Source organism: Phaseolus vulgaris, chromosome 3, assembly GCF_051622355.1.
Source record: "Phaseolus vulgaris cultivar YP4 chromosome 3, ASM5162235v1, whole genome shotgun sequence".
NCBI lineage: Eukaryota > Viridiplantae > Streptophyta > Magnoliopsida > Fabales > Fabaceae > Phaseolus > Phaseolus vulgaris.
Genome location: NC_143500.1, coordinates 54195740 through 54219759, shown reverse-complemented (window position 1 = coordinate 54219759; position 24020 = coordinate 54195740). Strand labels below are relative to the sequence as shown.

Genomic DNA, 24020 nt, shown 5'->3' with positions numbered 1-24020 from the left:
ATGGTGATGAACTGTTAAAATCAGTGCTCACCTTAAACCACATCTTTAACTACTCCCCTCAAAATTCCCTTATTTATTATTCAATATATTAATCATACCTAGTAATAAAGATTACATTTATTGCAGGAATAAATTAAATATCTTGTTTGACTTTTTTAAACTAAAATAAACTGTTTACATAAATACATGTTTTGAAAGATAGGATAAAGTTGAAGTGTAATTAAGGTTTATATTAAACAAACTAGTTTAATTTATTTGACTGAAAAATGAAATCTCAATATTAGGTTAATGATAATTTAAATAATATTTTGTTTATATTGAGATATTTTTAAAAGATAAAATTGTGACAGAACCTATGTAGCACAAACACTAACACGGATACAAAGATACGTAAAATCTCTAAAATGTAGGATACGAGGACACGAATCTATATATTATATAATTATGAATTATATAAATTGATAATAAAGATTTATGTGTGCAAATATGTTATTTTTTGAAGCGGAAAGATGTTTTTCATGACTGGTTCACAATAATTTGTTTCTTAGTTTTATAATCATAATAACAATTTATACAATAAAGTTTGAATTTTGAGAAAATTAATGTATTTTTTCTTTCTAAAATTGTGTTAGAACCGTACCAGAATTGTCAGAAATATAACAAATACTTTTTGAATTAGACACTTCACGAATACGTGTCTTATAGGTGTCATACGAGTGTCGGTGTCCGACACGAGTATCAGACACCGACACACCATTTAAGAAAAGTGTCCGAGCTTCATAGGACAGAACACAGATCAAAGCAGAAAGCAGACGAAAACACCTTTTAAAGACAAAATTGTGACGAAACACCGATGAATTAATTCTAAAAATGTTATCTATTAGACTTTGAGTTCGGAATATTTACACTGTCTCACGAAGAATCCTATATTTTTTTCCCTTAACTCACAATTTGAAAATTTCAGTAGAGTCAATATATATTCTGATGTGGCTTAAGAAGAATAAAGAGTGAAAGGAGAAATTATAATCCAAATCCAAAGTGTGAAATAGTGTGTGAGATTAAGGTTCTGTAGCAATAAGCAATTTATGTGTGGTATAATGAAGATGAACAGTGGTCTGAAAAAATAAATAAAAAAAAGTTGAGGTAAGTGGAAGAGAAGGATGGAGAAAAGAGAGAAAAAAGTGCATGAAAGTGGCATTAATGAGTAATTTGTTTGTTTCCTCTGCAACACTTGCTTATTAAGCTCCATCACTCTTCATCTCTGCCATCTCACCCTTCAACACCACTAAATGGATTTCGAGGACCAGCCCTTCAACCCCCTTCCGCCGCCGCCCACTCCACCACCCACCACCAACCCAAACACCGCCAAGGGAAACTACAAAGAGTGCCTCAAGAACCACGCCGTCGGAATCGGCGGCCACGCGCTCGACGGCTGCGGCGAGTTCATGGCGGCGGGCGCCGAGGGCACCCTCGACGCCCTCAAATGCGCCGCCTGCAACTGCCACCGCAACTTCCACCGGAAGGACCCCGCCGAGAGCTCCTTTCAGCTGCGCCGCCACCGGGCGCCGCAGTTCGCGGCGGCCTTCTACCGGGCCCCGGCGGGGTACCTGCAGGTGGCGGGGCCGCAGCGTGGAGGCCTCGCCACGCTGGCACTCCCGTCCACGTCAGGTGCGGGCGGTGGGGCCCAGAGCCCGGGGGAGGAGCAGGAAGATGTGTCGGAGCCAAGTGGTGGTGGTGGTGGTTGCGGGTCCCACAAAAAGAGGTTCAGAACTAAGTTCTCTCTTGAACAGAAAGACAAAATGCTCGCTTTCGCCGAAAAACTGGGTTGGAGGATTCAGAAGCACGACGAGAGTCTCGTGCAGGAGTTCTGCTCCCAAACAGGCCTTCAGCGTCACGTCCTCAAGGTTTGGATGCATAACAACAAACACACACTTGGTAAGAAGCCCTAGAAAATATTAATCAACACCCCTCTATATATATATATAGTTAACATCACAACCACCATTCGAAGTTGCTGGAAGTTATAGGTATGTCTTTCGGTATCGTCAATATAGTCCGACATAGTCGAGATCAGTGACAGTTTATATACTTTCTCCTCCTTCAGTTCATCAAGTCGTCTTTTAAAAATTAAACTATCATAAAACACCGATCTTCAAAACAGACAATATCTCATATGATGCGATGATTGACTCTAATGATGCTATCTCTCGGACTTTAGATGAAACACCGAAAGATATAGCATTGCTGAATGTGTGACAAGTCCCGTAGCAGTAGGTGATGAGGATCATAGTTGTTAGGGTTTATGTTTTGGTTGTTTAATTTTGTGATGAGATTGGAGAAGGATGGGGTGTTATCCTTATTCCCTTTGCAAAGTATATTAATTAGTATTAATGTTTTGGGTTAGATTGTAATTGGAGGAGCATTGTTGGTGGTGGTTAAATGTTATTATGAGCAGTGGTTTTGTGTGTGCATGTGTGTGTTAGTTTGAATAATGTGTGCGTTGGTGAGAGATGGAGTGCATGAATGACTAAGGTCAATAGAATGCTTTTCTCTTCGCTCTCTTCTGCTAACTGCAAAGTGTGCTAAACTTTTCAGCTCCACTTTCATGCATTTTCTCTCGTTTTTACAGAACCTTGTTTTCGTTATTTCCGTTGTTTTCGCCAGCTTTTCTTGTTTTCCTCCCATCCTTTATGCATAAAGGAATTAAGCTAATTAATATTATTAAATGTGTTGTGCTTCTATGTATGAGTGTACGAGATTCGAACTCTCTTAAATGGTGTGTCCGTGTCGAACATATATACTGGACATCGACATGTAAAACACATATTGGTGAAATGTTAAATTTAAAAAATATTTGTTAAATTTTTGACAATTTTATTATGATTCTAACACAATTTAAAAAATGAAAAATACATTATTTTTTAAAAAACAATAAATTACAAAAATAAATAAATCATTTTGAATCATAAGAAACATCTTTCTGTAAAAAATTGAAACAACACACAAATATTTATTGTCAATTTATATAACTAACAATTCTATAATATATAGATTTGTGCTTACATGTCCTACATTTAAAAATTATATGTATTCATGTGTCCGTATCGTATTATGTCAGTGTCTCTCTGTTACTGTTACTTAAGTTTCTGTCTCCTATACTTTACTCTATTGTTTTGAGTTTCTCAATTCACTATTTATCAAGTGAAAAAACATTCACCTCTCCACCAATTCAGAAGCACCCAATGAACGAACACAAGTTTTCTGCAACTCCTGAATCCAACAACATTAACATTGAGGGATTGAAGGTGGTTTTGGTTTAAGCATGAGTTAAAGGTGTGTGGTAAAGTGATGAAAAGGTTGGTGATAGTTTAGGGTTATGAGAGAGTGAGAAAAGAGTTTATATATGCAGACATGTTAATGAGTTTTGTCTATATGCTCCCTTGCCAGATTCTATTACTGCACAACCACATGATTTCTCGATTCTCTCTCAAAATCACAACACCACCATGCTTGCATTTCACCTCACCTCTCACTGTCACACCTATCATTCTTTTTTATACTCTTTACTCACAACTAAAACAAATCGATCAATTTTATTCTTCAGAACTTAATTCAAGAAAAATATAAATGGACAATTGTTTCATTGTTTCACTGTACAATCCTTTTTCTTTCTCTAAAATTTCAATTTTTTTTTATGAAATAACGAAAATACTTTTTTATATTATTAATTAGAAATTATATAAGGAAGCTCATCAAAATATATCATTCTTCTTAATTCAAACATGTTACTTTCCATTGGGTATGAAGTCAACTAAGGTTAATTATGTGACATCAATTTGAGGGTTCAATAACCTATCTAACACCATTTATACTTTTATTTTATTATTTAACACCCTTTTGTTTATATTTTTCTATCTAACACCATTTCAAAAATTCCAAGTGAAAGTCATAATTTGAGGTTTTTCACTAAAGTAGTGTTTTTTTTTAAATTATAATTTTGGGTAATTATTTTTACAAAAATGGATAAGTTGTACTATTAAGTGAAAGTGGTACAAAGGGATACAATTTCAGTTAAAATACTATACACTGGAGTCGTCAAATTATGACTTTAGGTAAAGTATTTTCACTTTGGTATCTTATTGAACAAAAATGGTGATATTGTTCCTCCATTGATCAAGAATATCGATTTTTGGGAAGTATCTTGGTCATCCAATAATAAGGGTTTCCTTTTTTTCAAATGAAAGATTTGAAGACCTATTGATTCTAATAACTGATTACAGAGTGGATCATTCGGACCTTTCAAGAGTATCATACGATTTTTACTAAAAAAATTGTATTGGTGGGTATGACTTCCACGTAGAATTTTTCCGTTTCAAAGTTATATCCATGAGACATGACTTTCGATCAAAAGTCATATCATAGGATACAACTTACTCATTTTAATAATTTTTTTTATCCTAAGTCATATCAACGAGGTGTGACTTTTGATCTAAAATCATATAATAGGATACAACTTATCCATTTTTGTAAAAAAAATAAAAAAATTACCCAAAATCGTAATTACAAAAAATAAAAATACAATACTTTGGTTAAAAAACCCCAATTTGAAGTCAGATTAAATAGTTTGTATTTTTAAAATTTAAAATCAACTATATAAAAAATAGAAAAAAAAAATATCCCTCGTCATTCATCTTTATGTATTGTTTTGAAAATTGCCACATTCGTTCTCATTTTTATAGGTAAAAAAAAAAAAACAATTTCACACATTAACTTTTACATCAGTTAATATATTAATTTTTATTAGTATGTGTGAAGTCATTATTCATGTGAGAAAAATGAAAACTTGAGAAAACATATAACAAATTTTAGAAAATAAAATGATTAATTGAAGATATAATGTTTGGAATTAAATTGATGAGTAATACAAATTTTCTAACACCAAATTGTTTAACGGTTGTCGATGATAACTTATTTTGTAATGTTAACAAAATATTTAACCAATTATATCAAAATTTAGTAACTAATTAACTCGTAACAATGCTAATTTTACGGATTGAATTAATTATCAATATTCAAATTTATGTTTTTATAATGTTCAGGTAAAATTAACGAATAGTGTTTAAACTTTATATATTAAATTGAGTTCTTTAAAAAATATATAAATTAACTTAGTTGTATTTCAAGATTTTTAATTTGAGAGGATATACAATGATCTCTTATATAATAATTGATTCATGGTTTAATGATCTTAAATCTTTTTCGTATCACTTTTCAAAATAATTCATAGTAAAAAAAGTATATATTATAAAATATAACAATAGTAAAATATTCATTGCACTTAGGTAAAAAAAAAGTTTTTTTTTTAAATTGAAGAAATGAACAAAGAACATAGAGACTAAATTTCTCATTCCATCAACTAAATTTGAACCACCTAATCTCAATCCAATATTCCTTATAATCATGTTATGCAATTTTCCTCACTTTGCAAAGCACTTTCTTATTACAAAAGTTTTTTTTTTAATTGTTGTTTCGCCTTGAAGTTCGTGAATCATCGTATTTAAGGTATTATTCATTTTTAACACTACAACAAAATCATTAAATAGAAACTAATTTTATTAGAGTCTAAAATAATTAGATACTATTTGACTAAATACTAAATCAGAGAACATTTTATAAATTAAAAAAATAATTGGTATCTAAATCTAAATTAATTTTTACTATTAATAATTTTTTTAAATGATGTATAAATTGGTATCTAACCATTAGTTATCAAGGTTTTAGTTACTTACTACTTTATATTCTTCTATTAGAATTTTAGAGACTAATTTATAATCTAAAATACTAGTAGCTAAAACTTTGGTAACTAGTTTAGATATCAATTTAGAAGCTATTTTATAAATTTTGATTAATAATAAAAATTATTCTAGATATAAATAATTTTGTAATCTCTAAAATAATATATAATTTAGTAAAATATAATGATTAATTATTTTTTGTCTCTAAATTTAATTTAATTTAATGATTTTTTTTTATGGTGGAAGCTAGCAGCTTTTTCATTAAAAAAAATTATCATATTATTAGTTTAAACATATTGATTATCTCATCAAAGTTACCTGTTTTCTCTTTAAAAAACAAACAAAACTAAAGGAAAAATTAGAACCAAATGTAACTCAATAATTAAAGCTGGGTCCTACATGGGGTTAGAAAAAGAAAAGAAATTAAAAGAAAGAAAGGGTAAGAAAAAAGAAAGTAAATGGAAAATGGGGAAGAAAAAAACATTTATAAAGATACAAAAAAAGTGCAGAGAAGGTATTATTCTTCATGAAGTTGTCTAAGATTGTGAGGGACCTCATTTAGATTCGTTTGTATTCACACTCTTTTTCCAAAGCCAAATTCAGATTTCCAAAGGAAGAAGGAAAAGTTTTTTTTTTCCTTTTTCAATTAAACAAGTAATTAAGATATTGTCCATTTTAAAAGTTGATATTTGGTTACGATTTTATCTTGTATGGTGTATTTGGATTGGAGAAGAGATTTGGGAGAGTGAATTTAAAATGATTTCAGAGAAAAATGAAGTTGTTTAGATTGAAGTATATTAATGTAGATTTATAAAGAAAGTTGATTCAAGTTCGCACTACAAGAAAATCATGAAATAGAAACCAATTTTTAGAGACCAAAATAACTAGTTGCAATAATAACTAAATTAGAGACAATTTTAGAAACTACAACAAAAATTGATTTCTAAATTAGTTTATATTATTGTTAAATTGTTTTTAAATTGCTATCTAATTAGCAACCAAGACTTGGAGACCAAATTTAGAAACTAAATAGTTGATAGTTAAAACCTTAGTTGCTAATTAGATACCAATTTAAAAACTATTTAACCATAATAGAAACTAATTTTTGTTTTAGTTTCTAAAATGATCTCTAATTTAGTTATTATTGCAACTAATTATTTTGGTTTCTAAAAATTGGTGTTTATTTCATGATTTTCTTGTAGTGCGAACTTCAATCAACTTTCTTTACAAATCTATTTCATGATTTTCTTGTAGTGTCGTGAATGATTTGATAGTTGTATGAAAGTTTATGAGTGACTTAAATTTAAAATATTATAAATAATTTAATACAAAAATTTAAAATTTTAATAAATTAAAAATTAATAAATAATAATAAAAATACATAATTAAATTTTAAATTACTTTTTGTTTGTTATTTTAATTATACATTTTATTATAATATAAAATATATATCAAGTATTATACTTATATTTATATTAAAACATAACTTTTATATATAATTAATTTTCAAAAAAACTTCACAAATCTCTTCACATCATAAATTTTTTTTGAAAGAATAAAAATACATTATTTTTTTAAATTTTTTATCATTTTTTTTTCTGACTTTTCTTTAGTTCCTTTTTTTTTCTCCTAAACAAACACACTCTTTAAAAAAGAGAAAGATATATTTAAACTATCATTAATTAAATTATAAATTGATAGTTTATATCTTTGAACTTCAAAGCTTGCTCACACTGTTCCCCAACATGAAAACAATGAAATTTAGGTTTCAGAAGCATTAAAAACTGCAATGTTTTGTTATGTCAATGCACTGTGTCTGTTTAGTTCTTCTCTCTCTCCCTTTTGGTGTTAATTAGAAAGGCAGCATTATGATGAGTGAGAAAATGTGCACCAATTACCACCATGCATTTCATAACAGATAGAAAAATTTTAGTAGAAAATAAACATCTCATCATAACCATAACTTCAATTATACTTATGAATCAGACATGACATTACAAGACAGTCTATTATTTGCTGCCACAGAACAATAAAATAAAATTCAAACCTAAAAAACAAAACAATTCTACTGAAGAATGTATGATTACAATCACTCATAACTTTTCTCTTCACAATTTCTCTTTACAAAGACACACTTGTCAATGTTAGATTTTGTATCCTCATCATGTCACTTTTTAAAATAAAGTATACATTGCAAAATATATCAATATATAAGAAAATTATTTTTAAATAAGCTCTAGAGCATACCTAACTATAAGTAGTTGAAAATGCTCTATAGTTAAAAATAGTTCGTTAATATTGTTAGGAGAGATGAATTATCTTGTGATATATGTTAAGTGATTAAGTTAATTTAAAATCTTATGATAATTAGTTTGTGAGAGTTTTTCTATATTGTTTGGTAAAGAAAAAAATGTTGAGACAATTATAAGATGATCTAATTAGTTTTAACACAATTAGACCGTCTTTAGTAGACGGTCTTATGTTTCCTTCCATCATATGATTTTTCATCGTTTTGTTGAACTCTTCGATAAAGTTTATGTTGAACATAATTTAGAGTCAATCATCACAATTTTCTAACTTGGCTCTAAATCAGGGAAGAACTCCCAACATCATCTCCCTTTACCTACAAAAAGAATTAATTTGCTTTAAGCATCGTTTGAACCTTGATCTTGACAATAATTATATAAACACATATGTGGGATCTCCCTTTTAGGCTATCTTAATGATTTCGACCTCCCATAGTTAATAATGTCTTTGACGAAGTGCATTCAAACATTTATTTGTTTGATTCTCTTGTGGTAAATCTAATGATCACCCATATTTGATTATCAGTGAATAGTCACACACTCTTACACAATACCCAACTCTGCCTACTAGATAAAGTCATCAGTGATTGCAAATTGGATTTCTAACAAACTATAGTTCCAATAAAAACATACAAAAAAGTGACTTTCTAGTATCAATATTCCCTACGTAATCAATGACTACAAACCCCTTTATAATAACTCCACTATGGGTAGATCATATATACACTAGACCAAACAATATTGTTTCACTTAAATATCTCAACACTCATTCAAAGCCTCCCAATGAGCACATCTTGGACGTGTAATGAACATGCTAGTCTACCCATCTACTTGTATAAAACATTTTGCCATTAGTCTTGCCTTAAACACCTACCCTCTAAACCTAGTATTCCCTCCTCCTTCTTGAACATCCACTTGCATCAACCACCTTTTAGTTTCTTTGAAGACCGATAAGTTGTGTGGTTCTTCTTTAAAGATTCAAGCTTTGTTACATCATGCTTTGTTTTACATTTGCAATATTTACGTTTCTACAATTTAATATTTATGCAATTTATTTTTTGCAACCATTTACACTTCTCGCAATTTACTTTTAAACGTTATCGTTTTGTTGTTCTCTTGCGCTTTCTAAGTAGAACCATTAGATAATATAGTAAGTGATTATTAACTAAATAGTCTAACCGTTGTACTAATTTATTTTCAGCAAGTCATTCTATTTTTCTGTAATTTCCTATGTTCTTCATTAGATGATATATTTTCTCTTTTCGTCTTCTACATAACTACTAACGATCTAATAGATGATGGTCGATTAAACAGTTTACTAAATGTAATTAATTTTTTCTTTACATACCTTCCTTCGTATTGTACTTTTGTTTTTAGAGTAGGTTAAATTTCAATTCGATTTATATTCTCACGATCATTTGGTACAATTTTTCTTTTAAGTGTCTAATGCAAAACATTATTACTTTAAATCGAAATCCCATTTTACACTATAAAACAAAACACATAGAATATAATATTTTTATTTCTTTCTAAAAAAAAGGTTAAAACGATTGTTACCCATATTGTTGCATGTGACCAAATTATTGACATGCTTACCAAACCTTTCTCCTAAGCTCAATTTTGTTTCTTATGTAAGAAACTTAATGTTATTGATTCTCTTAAATAATTTTGTGTATGTGAATAACCTGATAATATACATGAGGTTATAATACGTTACTTAATTAACCTGATTACGATAAATATTATGTTTAATATTTCCTCCGGTATGAAAATTCATTAGATGAACAACAAAACTCATAAACACTATGAAATACTATGAAATTAGTTTCTCACCCCAAGGATAAAAAAACCATTCTTAAACTTTTATTCCATTCAAATATAACAATTAATAATTCATTAATTACACAAAAATATGAATTAAAATCAATTATTATCTATATATACTAAAATATAAAACATGTTATTAAATTTTTAAAAAAAAATACTACAGATTGTGTGTGTATTTCTTAAATATTTTTTGTGATATTTTCTACAAGAGATGAAATTTTATAAATTATTTTCTAAAAGTATTAATATATTTTCAAAGTTACTTCATTAATATATAAACATTAAGCAAGTTTAAAATTTATTTTAACTTTAAATGACTGATAATAAATTTCAATTACAAAGATAAATGGTTAGTTTCAATGTAATTATATTTCACATATCAATAAATTTTCACAAAAACCCAATTTTATTTACGCACACATTTAAATAATAATAAACTATTAAGATTAGTAATGTAAATAAATTGTACGACACACAGATCTAGAATCTACTGCATTTTTAATTCTTCACACATTTATATTTTATAAATATATGTTTATATATATTTTTTGTCTTCGTGATAAAAAAAACTTTATGTTAGCTAAAATCTCGTTCTGTGTCACGTTACCCAATATAAAAATTATTGGTGGCAAATCAGTGATAAACTAAATTTCATTAATTTTAAAAATTCTAAAACTTGATCTAAACAATTAACATGAAGGAAAGTGATAGAAAGTTAAGAATAATATGAATAAAGACTAAAAAATAGAGTTTAAATATAAAAAAGAAAAGGTAAAGTTTGTTTTTAATATTTTATTAATAATTTAGAAAAAGCAAAGAGTCAAAGTTTCTCTTTCCATGTTAGAACAACTTTGTAGTGTTTCATGAGTTATGTGTTTGACAGTGCAGTCTCTGTTCTCTCCTCTGTTTCTCTCCTCTGTTTCTTAGGTCAAGTCCAACCAAACTCCCCTGTCTCTCTCACTCTTCCTCGTTCTCTCCGACCCTTCTCTTACCAATTATCTTTGCTTCTTCCTCCTTTCAACACCCATCAATCTCTCTCTCTCTCTCTCTCTCTCTCTCTCTCTCTCTCTCTCTCTGCTTTTGGATTCTTCACACCCCAAACAAGTTCCTCTGTGATGGGTTCCATCTCGCACGTGATCACCACCAACCCCCCTTTCCTCCACCTACCCTCTACACGTTCCACCGCACTCCGCTTCTCGCGCTTCAATTCCGGCCTCCCCCCGCTGCCACCCACCAGAGTCGCCGGAAAAGTCGGCGTCTTTGCGGAGGTGAGCAGCCCAAGTAGCAGAACTTCCGCCGTTGATTTCAGCGACCCCGATTGGAAAACAAAGTTCCAGCAAGATTGGGAGGCTCGTTTCAGACTTCCCCATCTCACCGACGTCTTCCCAGATGCTCCTGCCATTCCTTCCACCTTTTGTCTCAAAATGAGGTTCGTTGGTAGGTCTAGTTTTCTGTTCTTTATCCTCTGTTTGTTACCACGGAAACATTACTTTGACTGGGGTCAGGGTTTTTAGTTTTTAAAATTCAACTAAACAAGATTGTTGGTGGAAGTATAGAATTGAGGGAAACGTAAAATGAGAACAGAAGAAGATGATCCCAGTTTTCAAATACTTGATTTGAAAACAATTTTCGAAAGTTACTACATTTTGGATTAGAAACTGATGACTGAATAGGTTAGAATAGTTTCTTTAGTCGCTCTTCTTCTTTTTCATTTTTTCTCCAACAAGTTAAAAAAATACATTATTTTTCCTGTATGTTCTTCTCTCTTTTCTTTACCTTCTTTCATTTTTTTTTTCTTTCTCTTTAACCGAATAAAGAAAATTCATGATTATTCGTCTTTTTCTCTGTTTTCTTTCCTCCCATCTAAGTATACCATGAGTACTGTCTTTGTTAATGTGTTTTGTCTGTGACAGAACTTCGATTGATAGAGACTTTAATGGACATTATTCTTCCGATGAGGATTGGCATGGATATATTAATAACAATGACAGAGTGCTTCTTAAGGTATGGTGGTTTTTTTTCATCCCTGGAAACAAATTTCACTGGTAGAGTTTGGTTATCAACAACTGTTGATAATTCGGGCCTGTATCAATTCAGCTACAATATCGTTGGCCTTTTCTTTGTTCATGATATTTGGATTTATTTTACACAGTTTCTTAATTTTTTGTTGTCCTTGCATTGATGTCTTCTGTTGAGATTGTATGTAATTGAATTACAGTGAAATGCTATCATTGGATATTGATTGATGCTTTCATTCAATCAAGTTTAAAAAAGTAGGAGTTGTGTTGGAAGTTAATTTCCTGTGTTCTTTGCTCTTTCAGACAATATACTATTCGTCACCAACATCTGCTGGTGCTGAGTGCATTGATCCGGATTGTACTTGGGTGGAACAATGGTAATGCATTTGATTCACAAATTTAAAACTTGAGTATAGTGATTGATTAAACAGATTCCAGTCAGCGCAACTTGATATGTTTGAAATGCTGGACAGGAGTTGTAAGTGTTCAATAAATGACACTTAAAACTTTAACATACCAAAATGTTTCTTTGACAGTTTATCTGAAATGAAGAGAAATTTGATCACTTTGAGAATTCAATGTGTTTTTCCTTCAGGATATCATTTTGTTTACTTTTGATGGCACTTCATTGCCCAACATTCACCACCACAGTGTATTACTAGCCATATAGCTATTCAATGGGTTTTCCTTTGAGTTAGTAGTTCTCCATTTCATTTTCTCAAATTTGAATTCCATGTATGTCACCCAATCAATCTTCCCTTTACTTAGTGGTTTATTTCTGCAACTTGTTGTGTAATCTCCACTTTTTTGCCCCCAAAATATTGCTGGCTGACATTAAACAGAACTTGCATTCTGAATAATTTTTTTACTAAAAATCAACATATAACCTGTTGATTCCGCACCAAAGCATAGTTTACTTATGTAAAAATATCTCAATCGAAGTTGTTATTAACAAGCTTGCCTAAGCCTATTATTGATGTATAAAACCATGTGTTTTTTTTTATATAATAACAGGAAGTTATCCTTCAAAAATGCATATACTAATCTGATTGATAGACAAATTCAAAATTGGATATGCAATATGATAACAACTAAATAAACGTTCAAAACATGCAAATTTTGTTGGAAATTAGGATGTGAAAATCACTATTGCTCTAATAATACCAACTATTTATTTTTTCCTATTTCTTATTTGGATTATCAAATATTTGTTTTACTTCTAGTTTCTGGTCTCTCAATATTTTAGTACATCTTTGTCTGCTGTATGATGTTATTTTCTTATATTAGCTTATATACCAAGTGGTTTTCTAGTATTAGCTTATATACTAAGTGGTTCTGAAATCTTTTTAGGGTTCATCGAGCTGGGCCTCGTGAAAAGATATACTATAAACCAGAAGAAGTAAAGGCAGCAATTGTTACTTGTGGAGGGCTCTGCCCTGGTCTCAATGATGTCATTAGACAGGTTAGTTTGTGATTATGTTGCCTTTCATATAGTTTTAACCTTATGTTTTTGAATATAGTAAATCCCTAAAGCAGTAAAGGCTAGCCGGTGCTCTGAAAGTTAAGGTAGTGAAAAGTTATTGGATGATGAGTGAAACATTTTAGTTTATATTCCTGTATATGTGTTTCTATTTGTTGATCACCAAATTTTCTGGTCTATAAAATGCTCATACCTAAGATATTGACCAATTGTGTTTACAGAACGAACAATTTGGAGTCTGGGAAAGAAAAAAGTGAAAGAAGAAAGGATTCTGCATTAACCTAGAATAGAAAAGAAAAAATGTACACATGTACCCAAAGGAACACTCTCTTCTTTTACACTAGATATCCCAGTCGATTCTCAAACAAAAACTACATCCATACCCCTTCATTGAGGGTCATTTATAGTAGAAAAACTAACACTGCAGCTAGCTGCCAGATAACCAACTAAACAACTTATCTGTCCTCCTATTCCTCCTCCTACAATACATTTGTAGGGTCTGTTTGGGACAGTCATTGTCTTGCCTAACATAATCTAAGTGTACCTGTCTTAAATATGTTATAAGCTTTTCCATTGCATTTGTGTATAATTCCAAGTAGTTTTATATCATATAACGTACAGGATGCTCCTATCAGCTCTCCTTTTTAAACTTAGTTCTAGTTATTTTGGTCACTAGTATGTATGACTTTTCTCTTTCCGTGTAATGATTTAATAATGAATGTTCTGCAGATTGTAATCACCCTTGAAATATATGGTGTAAAAAACATTGTGGGGATTCCTTTTGGCTATCGAGGATTCTCCGACAAAGAATTGACAGAAGTACCGGTAATCTCATTTTTCCCTCATTTCTGATTTTGCTGTAGCAGGTGATTCATCTAAAGGTACAGTCTGTAGAACACGAGTTGCTCTTTCTAATGACTCTTGACTGTCTGGGGGCTTTCATTCGCAGTTATCAAGAAAAGTAGTGCAGAATATTCATCTTTCTGGTGGAAGCCTGTTGGGAGTTTCACGAGGAGGACCTGCAGTCAGTGATATTGTGGACAGTTTGGAGGTGGTTTAATGATATAATCTATCAACAAACTGATTGACAATTTCAGACAATATAAGTTTTTTATGATACAGGTGCTATTTTGTTAGATCAATATTCTCAAATGTGTATATTATTGACTTCAGGAACGAGGGATCAACATGCTTTTTGTATTGGGTGGAGATGGTACACATGCTGGTGCAAATGCAATTCACCACGAGGTTGTTAATCCTTAGACCTTTTATCACCTGGTTTCATTCAATTTTGGTTATTATGTTATCTTGTATGGAAAATTTTCATTGAAAATTTTGGAGTGTCAATTTTCAGTTTGACTTGACTTACGATACCTTTTTTGGTTTTTGTATAGTTCAGTTTGACATTAAGATGGACATTAATATTCTGTTATTTGAAATGTGAATTATGTGATTTGTTGGCTGTTCAGGAATCTTTTGGATGATGTTTTAATTTTTGGGTTTGACATGCTACTTTGCGGTTGTCATGAGCTGAGATTTTTTCTTTCTTGTAGTGCTGCAAAAGACAGATGAAGGTATCCGTAATAGGCGTGCCCAAGACTATTGACAATGATATTTTATTGATGGATAAAACTTTTGGCTTTGATACTGCTGTTGAAGAGGCACAAAGAGCAATAAATTCTGCATACATTGAGGTGCATAACTTCTAATTCCATGTCATGTTTACTCAGTTCATCGATAGTTTCTTGTCAGTACATAAAATATTGACTCATCTTCCATTACTTTTATTAGGCACATAGTGCATATCATGGAATTGGGGTTGTGAAATTGATGGGCCGTAGCAGTGGATTCATAGCAATGCAGGCAACCCTGTCTAGTGGACAGGTTGACGTATGCTTGATTCCTGAGGTATATAAGATAAATTAGTTCGATGGTCATTTTCTGACATACTGATAAACTTACAGAAATTGTGACATGGTTCCAAGGTACCTTTCAATTTACATGGACCTTCTGGAGTATTGGATCATCTCAAGCTCCTTTTAGAAACGAAGGGATCAGCTGTTGTCTGTGTGGCAGAGGGAGCTGGACAGGTTATTTAATATATAGAATCAATGTCATATTAAGAAGACTGAGAAAAAATCATTGTATTTTTTACATTCAGATGGAGAAACATTAACTTGTTAATTGATTTGTATGCAGAATTTACTCCAAAAGACACATGCTACAGATGCATCAGGAAATGTTGTATTTGGAGATATTGGAGTATATATTCAACAAGAGGTTTGTATTATGTTTATGGAGGATACCTGATTATAGAATCTTTTTTTTTATAATTTGTTATACATAGTAAATTTTGAAACAAATGAGGAAATAACATCTAAGCTGTCCAGAATTACTATCAAGTTAATGTGACACTAGCCCAGCGTATGTAGAAAGTCTAACTTTTAATTTCTTCACATACAAAACCACTGTGTATTTTAAATTATCAATCTATTACTATCTTTGTGATTTTGGTCTCTGAGCACAGCAAAACTAAACAATATTCTGTAAATATTCATATTGAATTTGAAGCCAATTTCCACCCAGTAAGAAGTAAAATCCTTGAAATTGAGATCATGCTATTTCTGAAAGGAGCTAGGTTTTTGGGAAACATGAAAATATAATTTCCATATTTTAAGGCAACAGTTATGTAAATCTGTTTATGCAAGTAGCAACGTGATGACTTATCTTTCCAGTTGTCTATGATGATGGTAGCTGTTGAAGAGTGTTATTTTTTCCGAAAAAATCACCTCTTTGTTCTTAAGCATAATTGATTTTGGAACAGGGAAAGTTTCCTAAAGAACACATTGTTGTCAAAGCTTTAGAGATGTTCTGACATGACATAAACCAGCATATGATGATGTTTTTTTGTTATAAACTATGCTTATAGACCAAAATATAAGGCTTATCTGTGACTTCATTTTGAAACCAGTGAAACATAAAATTCTTTGAATCTTTTCAATATTTAAACTTTTAAAGATGTGTTCTTGTAAATTTCTGATCTTTAGCTACTTCCCTACTATTATTTCTGTTAAAAATTAGTGGAACTCATCTTCAATATTAGGTGTAACGTCCACCGTGTTATTTTGGTTTATGCTGTGTACTATGGTTGTATGTCAAACTGAACAAATGTATTAAGTTCTTTTGTAATGTAGATAGCTGCTTTCATTTAAAATTTGTATTTTGCTACATATTTTATGCTGACTGATGTTATGTTTCAGACCAAAAAGTATTTCAAGGAGATTGGTATTCATGCCGATGTAAAATATATTGATCCAACATACATGATCCGTGCAATTCGGGCAAATGCATCAGATGGAATTCTATGCACTGTACTTGGACAGAATGCTGTTAGTCATACTCTTTCTCTGTCATTTTTTTAATTTCTTTTTGCAATAAAAGCAGATAGGTTTGAATTTTGAACTTCTGAAAGCTATCTAAATCTGTTGCTGCCGGTCAAATTCTAGTGGCTCTCCCTGTTGTGTGCAATGTCAGTTTATTAGTTTGTCAGATTTTTGCTCTCATCATCATTTAACTGCCTAACACTTTCCAGATCAAGCAGTTATTAGATCATGCTATACTTCACTCCCTCAATTTCATGTTGATAATTTAAATATCAATCTAAGCACCTATCTGGTTTACTTTTTTTGGGTGAAAGATATAAAACCATGAAAATGTTACTGAAATTTCAGACCATCAGGATCCAAGGCCAACAAACCGGTGAAAATGTTTCAAAATAAGATGTCTACTGAGGACTAATCACCTTGTTTCAGATAATTCTGCTAGTGATACTAGGGAACCTTGTGTTAGCTTAGTTTGCACTATAACTCTCTATTTATTTGCAAGCAAATTGGTATATTTTATATCTTTAATCCTAGTATTCTTACCCTTCTGGCACAACAGTGTCAAAAACCTCTAGGGAAGTGGTGTTTCTATTAGATTTGTCCTTTGTTTATGCCTTGAGTTATTTAATTTGATAGCTAGGTTAATAGTTCCTACAGAAAGCTTAATTATATGCTCTTGAACCCAAACCCAAACCCAATCACTATTTCTTCTGTTATTTTTTGTATCTGATACTGATTCACAGGTTTTGCATTGCAGGTTCATGGTGCTTTTGCAGGATATAGTGGCATTACAGTAGGCTTGTGTAACACCCACTATGTCTACTTCCCCATCCCTGAAGTGATATCTCATCCTAGGTTGGTGGACCCCAACAGTAGAATGTGGCATCGTTGCTTAACTTCAACAGGTCAACCTGACTTCATCTAATAATTTACACTTTTTCCAATAAATTCAAAACCCTGGGAAATTCAGGTTTCCAAAGGGCTATCATAGGAAGACAACTTCAAAATATATGTGCTTAATTTGTTGAACACTAGTATGTGAAAATAATACTGAGGATGTCATTTCCTCCTAATCCAAAAAATTGGTTTCTTGTATAGTATGGCAGTTTCAAGTCCTGCCAGTTGCATTCAAATTAAATTGATTCTGATGAATTTGTAAGTGGTAACATTGTTTAACCGATTTTAGGGGCAAAATGACCCACATTTTTAATGAGAGTACTTTGGCAGATGAAAAAGTGTTATGTTTTCCAAATGCACTTCTTGAACATTAGATTGTAGGTCTATAATTGTAGTCTGTGAGATGAAAAATGTGACTAAATGGTTCAAGGTTAAGGATATGTTGATAGAAGAAAGATCTAGGGTTATGTCACTGAAGAACACTAACCAAAGGAAGGGAAAACCTAAAGGGTATATTGGAAATGAGAGTTTTATGAAGTTTGAGTGCATTGAAGAAATAGTAGCAGCCTTTTTTTATTCATCATAAATGGGTGTAACTGGATTGGTACTTACATAGTTACCATGGTCAATGAGACATTTGAAGGAGGGCAGTTTCTTCCTGCACCTCTACATTTTTCTTCCTGCACCCCCACAAAGTTGCACAAAGACAAAATTGTCCCTATGTAAACTGTATATTTTTTTTTGTATTCCAGATTATGAAATCCGGTAAATTTTCGGATTGATACTTTCGGTAGTACATGAATGATAGTGTTAATCCAAAATAAAAAATGCAAAACATCCATAATTGAAAAAACCATTTTAGATCTGCCAATCCGTAATTCAAAATATGTATTCCGGATTCAGAAATCCATAATTGAAAAAAATCATTTTGGATACACCAATCCGTAATAGAAATTAGGCTTCTGGATTCATTAATCTGGAAATCAATAATTTATGCAAATTTTGCTTCGAGAACACCCTCTCATCCGGAATGCAACATGATTCACTTCCAGATTGATGAATCCATAGCACACTCCCAGATCTCGAAATTGTGGGGGTCAGTTTCGAAATTTACAAAATTGTGGGGTGCAGGAAGAAACTACCTTGAAGGATATGCAGATACATTCATAGAACAATATACTTTTAAATTTTTGAAAAAGCCGTTTATTCCAGAAATAAAAATCTGGAATTGAAAATGTAATACATTCTGGAAAATTAGATCTGCAAAAAGATTATTGTGTTCCGAAATAAAAATCCGGAAAAAAAATCAAAATTCTGTTCTCTATATAAAATTTCACAATACAAAAAATTTGTTCTGAAAAAAAAAATCTGGAAACATATTCCAGAAAAGGGGTACAGAATTATTTTTATATGTATTCCATTTTATTTAAGGGCATTTTCGTCTTTACATACTGAAATTGGGTTTTGGGTGCAGTTGTATGGTGCATGAAGTAATTGCCCGTGTATTACTATATGCAACATTTTTCTCTCTAATATAGCTTTAACACGAAATTGATATGGTTTTTAAATGACTTTTACTTTTTTAAGTTAAAAACTAGAAAATTTATTGTTTAAGTTTTTATTATAATTATAGAAATAAAAGAGTACTTGTAATATAATTAAGAATATTTAGATTATATTTTACACATAGATTATATAGAGACATAATGATATACACTACAAACAATAATTAAAATATAACCATATTAACAATTAAAAGCATACATAGAAAGGTCAACAACTTACCTATAATTTGGTTTTCAAAAAATTCTTATATATATATATAATTTTTTAGCATAATTTACAACTTAATGCATAAATACTACTAACACAATTACATTTGGTAATAAATACTATAACGTGAAAAGATGGTAAAAAATACTCTACATATTAAAAAAAATGATTCTAAAAGGCCTTTTTAGTCACCTACTTCAATAAAAACCTAAATGAAAAACTCTTTAAAAATATCTATAAAAATGCAATTTATTAAATTAATCACCGTAATATTTCGACTTTGTTCCATGAGTTAATTAATATTAATTTATTTCTAAAATATTATTTTTAAAAATAAGATCATTAATTTCTTAAAAAAACGAAATAAAAGAGCAAAAATTAAATTTATATATAAAATGTCAAATATTTTTTGATTAATTAAATTTTAAAGTATTTTATTTTAAAACTAATTAACTAAAATGTAATTCTAAAATTTATGTAATAAAAAGTAGTTTTTATTTATTAAACTTTATTTAAAAAGGAAAGTTTGGAATTAAGTTCTCTGAAATCCAAATTTTAATCAGTTAAAAATACGTATACTTTTACAAATAATTTTCAACGGGTTTGATTTTTGTAATTTGTTTGAAAAATGATTATTTTTTGGTAAGAATTTCACTTTATTCTATCCTTATTCTGAAAATATGCCATGTCAAAAGAAAATAAAAAGATGCTTAAAATTGTGCGAAAGAGAAAACAATTATTAGATTGGAACTTTTTCTCTCTTTTAAAATTAAAATTATGACTTCAATATTTTTAGTATTTATGTGATAAAATCCAACCTCAATTTATTAACTGCATGTGTTTATTATTTGGGGATAAATTTATGAACTTAACTAATTTATGATATAATTTTTTATTTATTTTTAATTTATTATTCATATATGTTTTATAAAAAATGAAGACTAAGAACTTTTTTTATATATTAAATATTTTTTATCTTCTTATCCAAACATTTTTTAGAAATTGATTCATATATAATCTTAAGTTACATTTTTCAAAATTTAAAAATCGATGTTTAAGAAAATAATTTTTGAAACATTTATTAATGGATAAAAATTCCTTCCAAAAGGTATTTTCCAAAAGTATATACTTTTGCAAAAAGAAAAATTAAAACGGGAAAGTATATGTAGCAACTTGGAAGGTGCATTTTATAATTGCGTTACTTTTATTAAATACTTTAAATTTATTACGTTGTCTCTTTTATAAAGTAGAAAAGTGTAAAATATTAATTTTAAATAATGTTCATACTATAAAAGAAAGAAAAGAAATCCTTATTGTTTGTCTCTATATTAAATTATGCTTTATCTGAATTCTTTTATGTTTTATTTATTTATTTTCCTTAGCTATGATATACAATAATATACATTATATCTGGAGATATTCTGTATAAACAGAACCTTCTAATTATTTTTTCTTTCATTATTATTCTTGAATTGTATGATACAAAATATTAGTTATTAAGTAAAATAATCATATTGGTAATACATAGTTTAAAAAAGTTATTTTTAGAAAAAAAAATATATAAAACATTATATTATATAGTGAACATTTAATCTCTAGTCGATGTGGTATCTCCATCACACCCTCTCACGCCGATGTTATCAACTTGTGTGTGAAACTATATATTATACGTTGTCCAATAACAATCCGATAACAAATAACTTGATAAACTCAACTAATACTAGTCAAGATAGACTCTAAATATTCTCATATCATACTAATGTGAGATCTCCAACACATTTTCTCACACTGATGTTATTAACTCGTGTGTGAAATTATATATTATACGCGGTCCAATAACAACTTGATAACAAATAACTTGATAAACCCAACAAATACTAGTTAAAATAATATTTTAATTTCTTTGAAAATTTCATACCTTTCTCAATAAAAAAAACTAAAAAAAGTATTGATAATTGTGACTGGAATACACGTGCAGTGAGATGAGATGCTGAAAAACCCTCACCCAATTATTCCTCTTGCTTCTAACAATCAATTTATTGTTTTAGGGTTTCAAGAAAGTTGTCTGCCCTAATTCGTCTCATATGCAGTGTCAGAGTTTATATATGCTATTGGGATCCATAATATATATAATACATTCCTCTTTTCAGGATTTATCATATTAAATGACTTATTGTAATATAAAAGTTTTAATTAACAAATAATAAATTAAATAAAATATTGTATTATGTTCTAACTCATTTACATAAAAAAATTAAAAAAAAATAGTTCCCTACAATCAACCAGATCAAGTCAACCCAAAACATAATAAAGAGGAAATATAAATGGTTAAGAAGTGTTATTATTGGGAATTATACTAAAATGTGTAATTTGATAATGAAACAACGAAAATGGACAAATGTAGACAAAAGTTATGGAAATTGGCAATTCATTTTCAAATTCTTATACTGTGATTACCATTTTAATTTAAATTAAGTAATCTGCAGTAAAAAAAAATTGTGTATTTAAATATTTTTTCCATCAAAATCATAATTAATAATTTATAAATTGTTTAAAATTATATAAATTGTTATGAAAATTTTATTTTCTAGTATATGATATTAAAATTTTCATTTTTTATTTAAAAATTCATATATAAAGATGAAGAATTAAAACTTAAAAAAAATAAAATTATCCAAATAAGTTTTGATATATTAAAAATATATATAAAGCATTTTAAATAAATTGGATTAAAAATAGATAAAGTAAAAATATTTATTATTTTTTAAATATTTTTAAATTTAACTATTTTTTATTTTTAAACAATTTAAATTATGTTCGTGAAATAGTATTTAAGATTGATATAATTATAAATATATGAGATATAATTTAAATAATATTTATAATATGATAAATGAGTATGATGTTAGAAAATATAAATATAAGAAGATTTGTCACTGTTCAAAATACATTATTTTATAAATATTATTTAAATTTTACTGTATTTATTTATAATTGTATCAATCCTAATTTCACAACTTATTTTTAATTCAATTTACTTAAAATATTTTAAATTACATTTTTTTGTGTGTAATTTCCATTATTATATTTACTTAATTATCATTTTAGTCTCTCTATTAAGGAGAAAAATCATTTTCATCTCATAGTTTTAAAATCCCATGTTGTTCTATTTTTTTTTTTAAATTCAATTTGATTTCAGGTTTTTCTTTTAAAGTGTCTCAACTTCCTTTAAAATAATTTAATGTGGTAATTCTATTTTTTTTAAAACGATTTAAAATGGTAAAAGACAAACTGAATTACTGAAAAGTAAATATATTTAAATGAAGACAATTCAATATAAGGAAATACATTAAATTTAAAAAAGGAATCAGGATAATATTTTGTAGACTAAAAGGTAAACAAGCCTATTATATTAATGTAAATTTCATTATATTATATAATTTTGAAGTCTTTTTTTTCTAATTTTGATTTGTAACATTTATAATCTTATTTAAGATTTAGATCTTAAATTGTATGATATATCAACATGGATGAAGTTACATGTTGTAGAAATCTGAATTTAAAATGTATAGCTCAGATTTTCTTAATCGATTTCAACTTCCATTAAGTTAATGCAAATTATTTTATTATGCTTTTTCTAAAATTGTACAAGGGATTACCTCTATATAATTGGATCACATTAAAAACTTTATAATTTTTTGATTTTCTTTAAAACTTTCACAAAATAGAAAAACGATCGAAAGTTATAAATTTTATAATCTATTTGTTTGTGACCCATAGTCACAATTAAACTTTCCTTACAAGTGAAGTTTCCTAAGTTAGAACCTTCTTTCTTGCATAAGGTATCATTTTATATGGGTAATACATATATTGGTTTTATGTTATATCATAAAAAAAATCTTCTCACAAATACTTATAGAAAAAAATATTTTTAGTTCCTATATTTTAAAAATGGTAATTTAGTGCTTCTATTTTTTCATAATTGTGTTCTTCTTTATGGAATTTGGCATACTACGGTAAGTGTCAAAATTTACCTTATAAACGCCAAAATATTCATAATGATTTTTCCATAAGATAAACGCAAAAATTAGGAGTGTTTTATCATCAAAAAATTAGTCATAATATTTATATTAACTTATGTTAACAATAAGTGATAATGGAATATTCCACTAATAGTTATATTATTATTAATGAATACAAGATAATTATATATATATATATATAATATTTATATTTTACTTTAAAATATTTTATAGATCACAAGATAACAGTCTATGAATTTATAGATCACACCTTTTGTTTAGCAAAGAGTTTTAGTCAGGAGTAGTTGTATCCAAAGAATACTCGTGTTTAGTCAGGAGTGATTGTGTCCAAAGAATACCTGTGTTTAGTCAGGAGTGGTAGTGATTGTGTCCAAAGAATACTTGTACTTAGTCAGCAATGTTTGTGTTCTAAACAATCATATTTAGTCAAAAGTGGCTAAATACGAAGAATAATTGTAGTTTAGTAAAAAATGGTTGAGTTCAAATAATACGTGCCTA

General features: G+C 29.2%; 2 protein-coding genes across 3 annotated transcripts; both read left to right on the top strand.

Moving 5' to 3' along the window:
• Positions 1 to 1157: 1157 nt before the first annotated feature.
• Positions 1158 to 2570, top strand: LOC137806000 (zinc-finger homeodomain protein 1). The gene has a single exon (XM_068605874.2). The coding sequence runs from the start codon at positions 1290 to 1292 to the stop codon at positions 1947 to 1949; it is 660 nt and encodes a 219-aa protein (XP_068461975.2). The 5' UTR covers positions 1158 to 1289; the 3' UTR covers positions 1950 to 2570.
• Positions 2571 to 10750: 8180 nt separating this feature from the next.
• LOC137808722 (ATP-dependent 6-phosphofructokinase 5, chloroplastic) lies at positions 10751 to 18044 on the top strand. Of its 2 annotated transcripts, XM_068609984.2 has the most exons (13): positions 10751 to 11357; positions 11842 to 11932; positions 12250 to 12323; positions 13297 to 13408; positions 14156 to 14251; positions 14376 to 14477; positions 14600 to 14674; positions 14980 to 15120; positions 15218 to 15334; positions 15412 to 15516; positions 15626 to 15706; positions 16687 to 16815; positions 17567 to 18044. In XM_068609984.2, the coding sequence occupies exons 1-13, from the start codon at positions 10792 to 10794 to the stop codon at positions 17732 to 17734; spliced, it is 1857 nt and encodes a 618-aa protein (XP_068466085.1). In that variant the 5' UTR covers positions 10751 to 10791; the 3' UTR covers positions 17735 to 18044. The 2 variants fall into 2 exon arrangements, 1 of the variants encoding a protein (XP_068466085.1); XR_016519364.1 differs by lacking the exon at positions 14156 to 14251 and having other exon boundaries at positions 10769 to 11357; positions 14293 to 14477.
• The last annotated feature ends 5976 nt before the right edge of the window (positions 18045 to 24020 follow it).

What these genes read in the sequence shown, in the direction of transcription:
- LOC137806000 (XM_068605874.2), top strand. Translation starts at nt 1,290, where the DNA reads ATGGATTTCGAGGACCAGCCCTTCAACCCCCTTCCGCCGCCGCCCACT.
- LOC137808722 (XM_068609984.2), top strand. Translation starts at nt 10,792, where the DNA reads ATGAGTTATGTGTTTGACAGTGCAGTCTCTGTTCTCTCCTCTGTTTCT. An exon ending in TCAATGATGTCATTAGACAG is followed by an intron (nt 13,409 to 14,155) that starts GTTAGTTTGTGA and finishes AATGTTCTGCAG; the next exon opens with ATTGTAATCACCCTTGAAAT. An exon ending in TAAATTCTGCATACATTGAG is followed by an intron (nt 15,121 to 15,217) that starts GTGCATAACTTC and finishes TACTTTTATTAG; the next exon opens with GCACATAGTGCATATCATGG.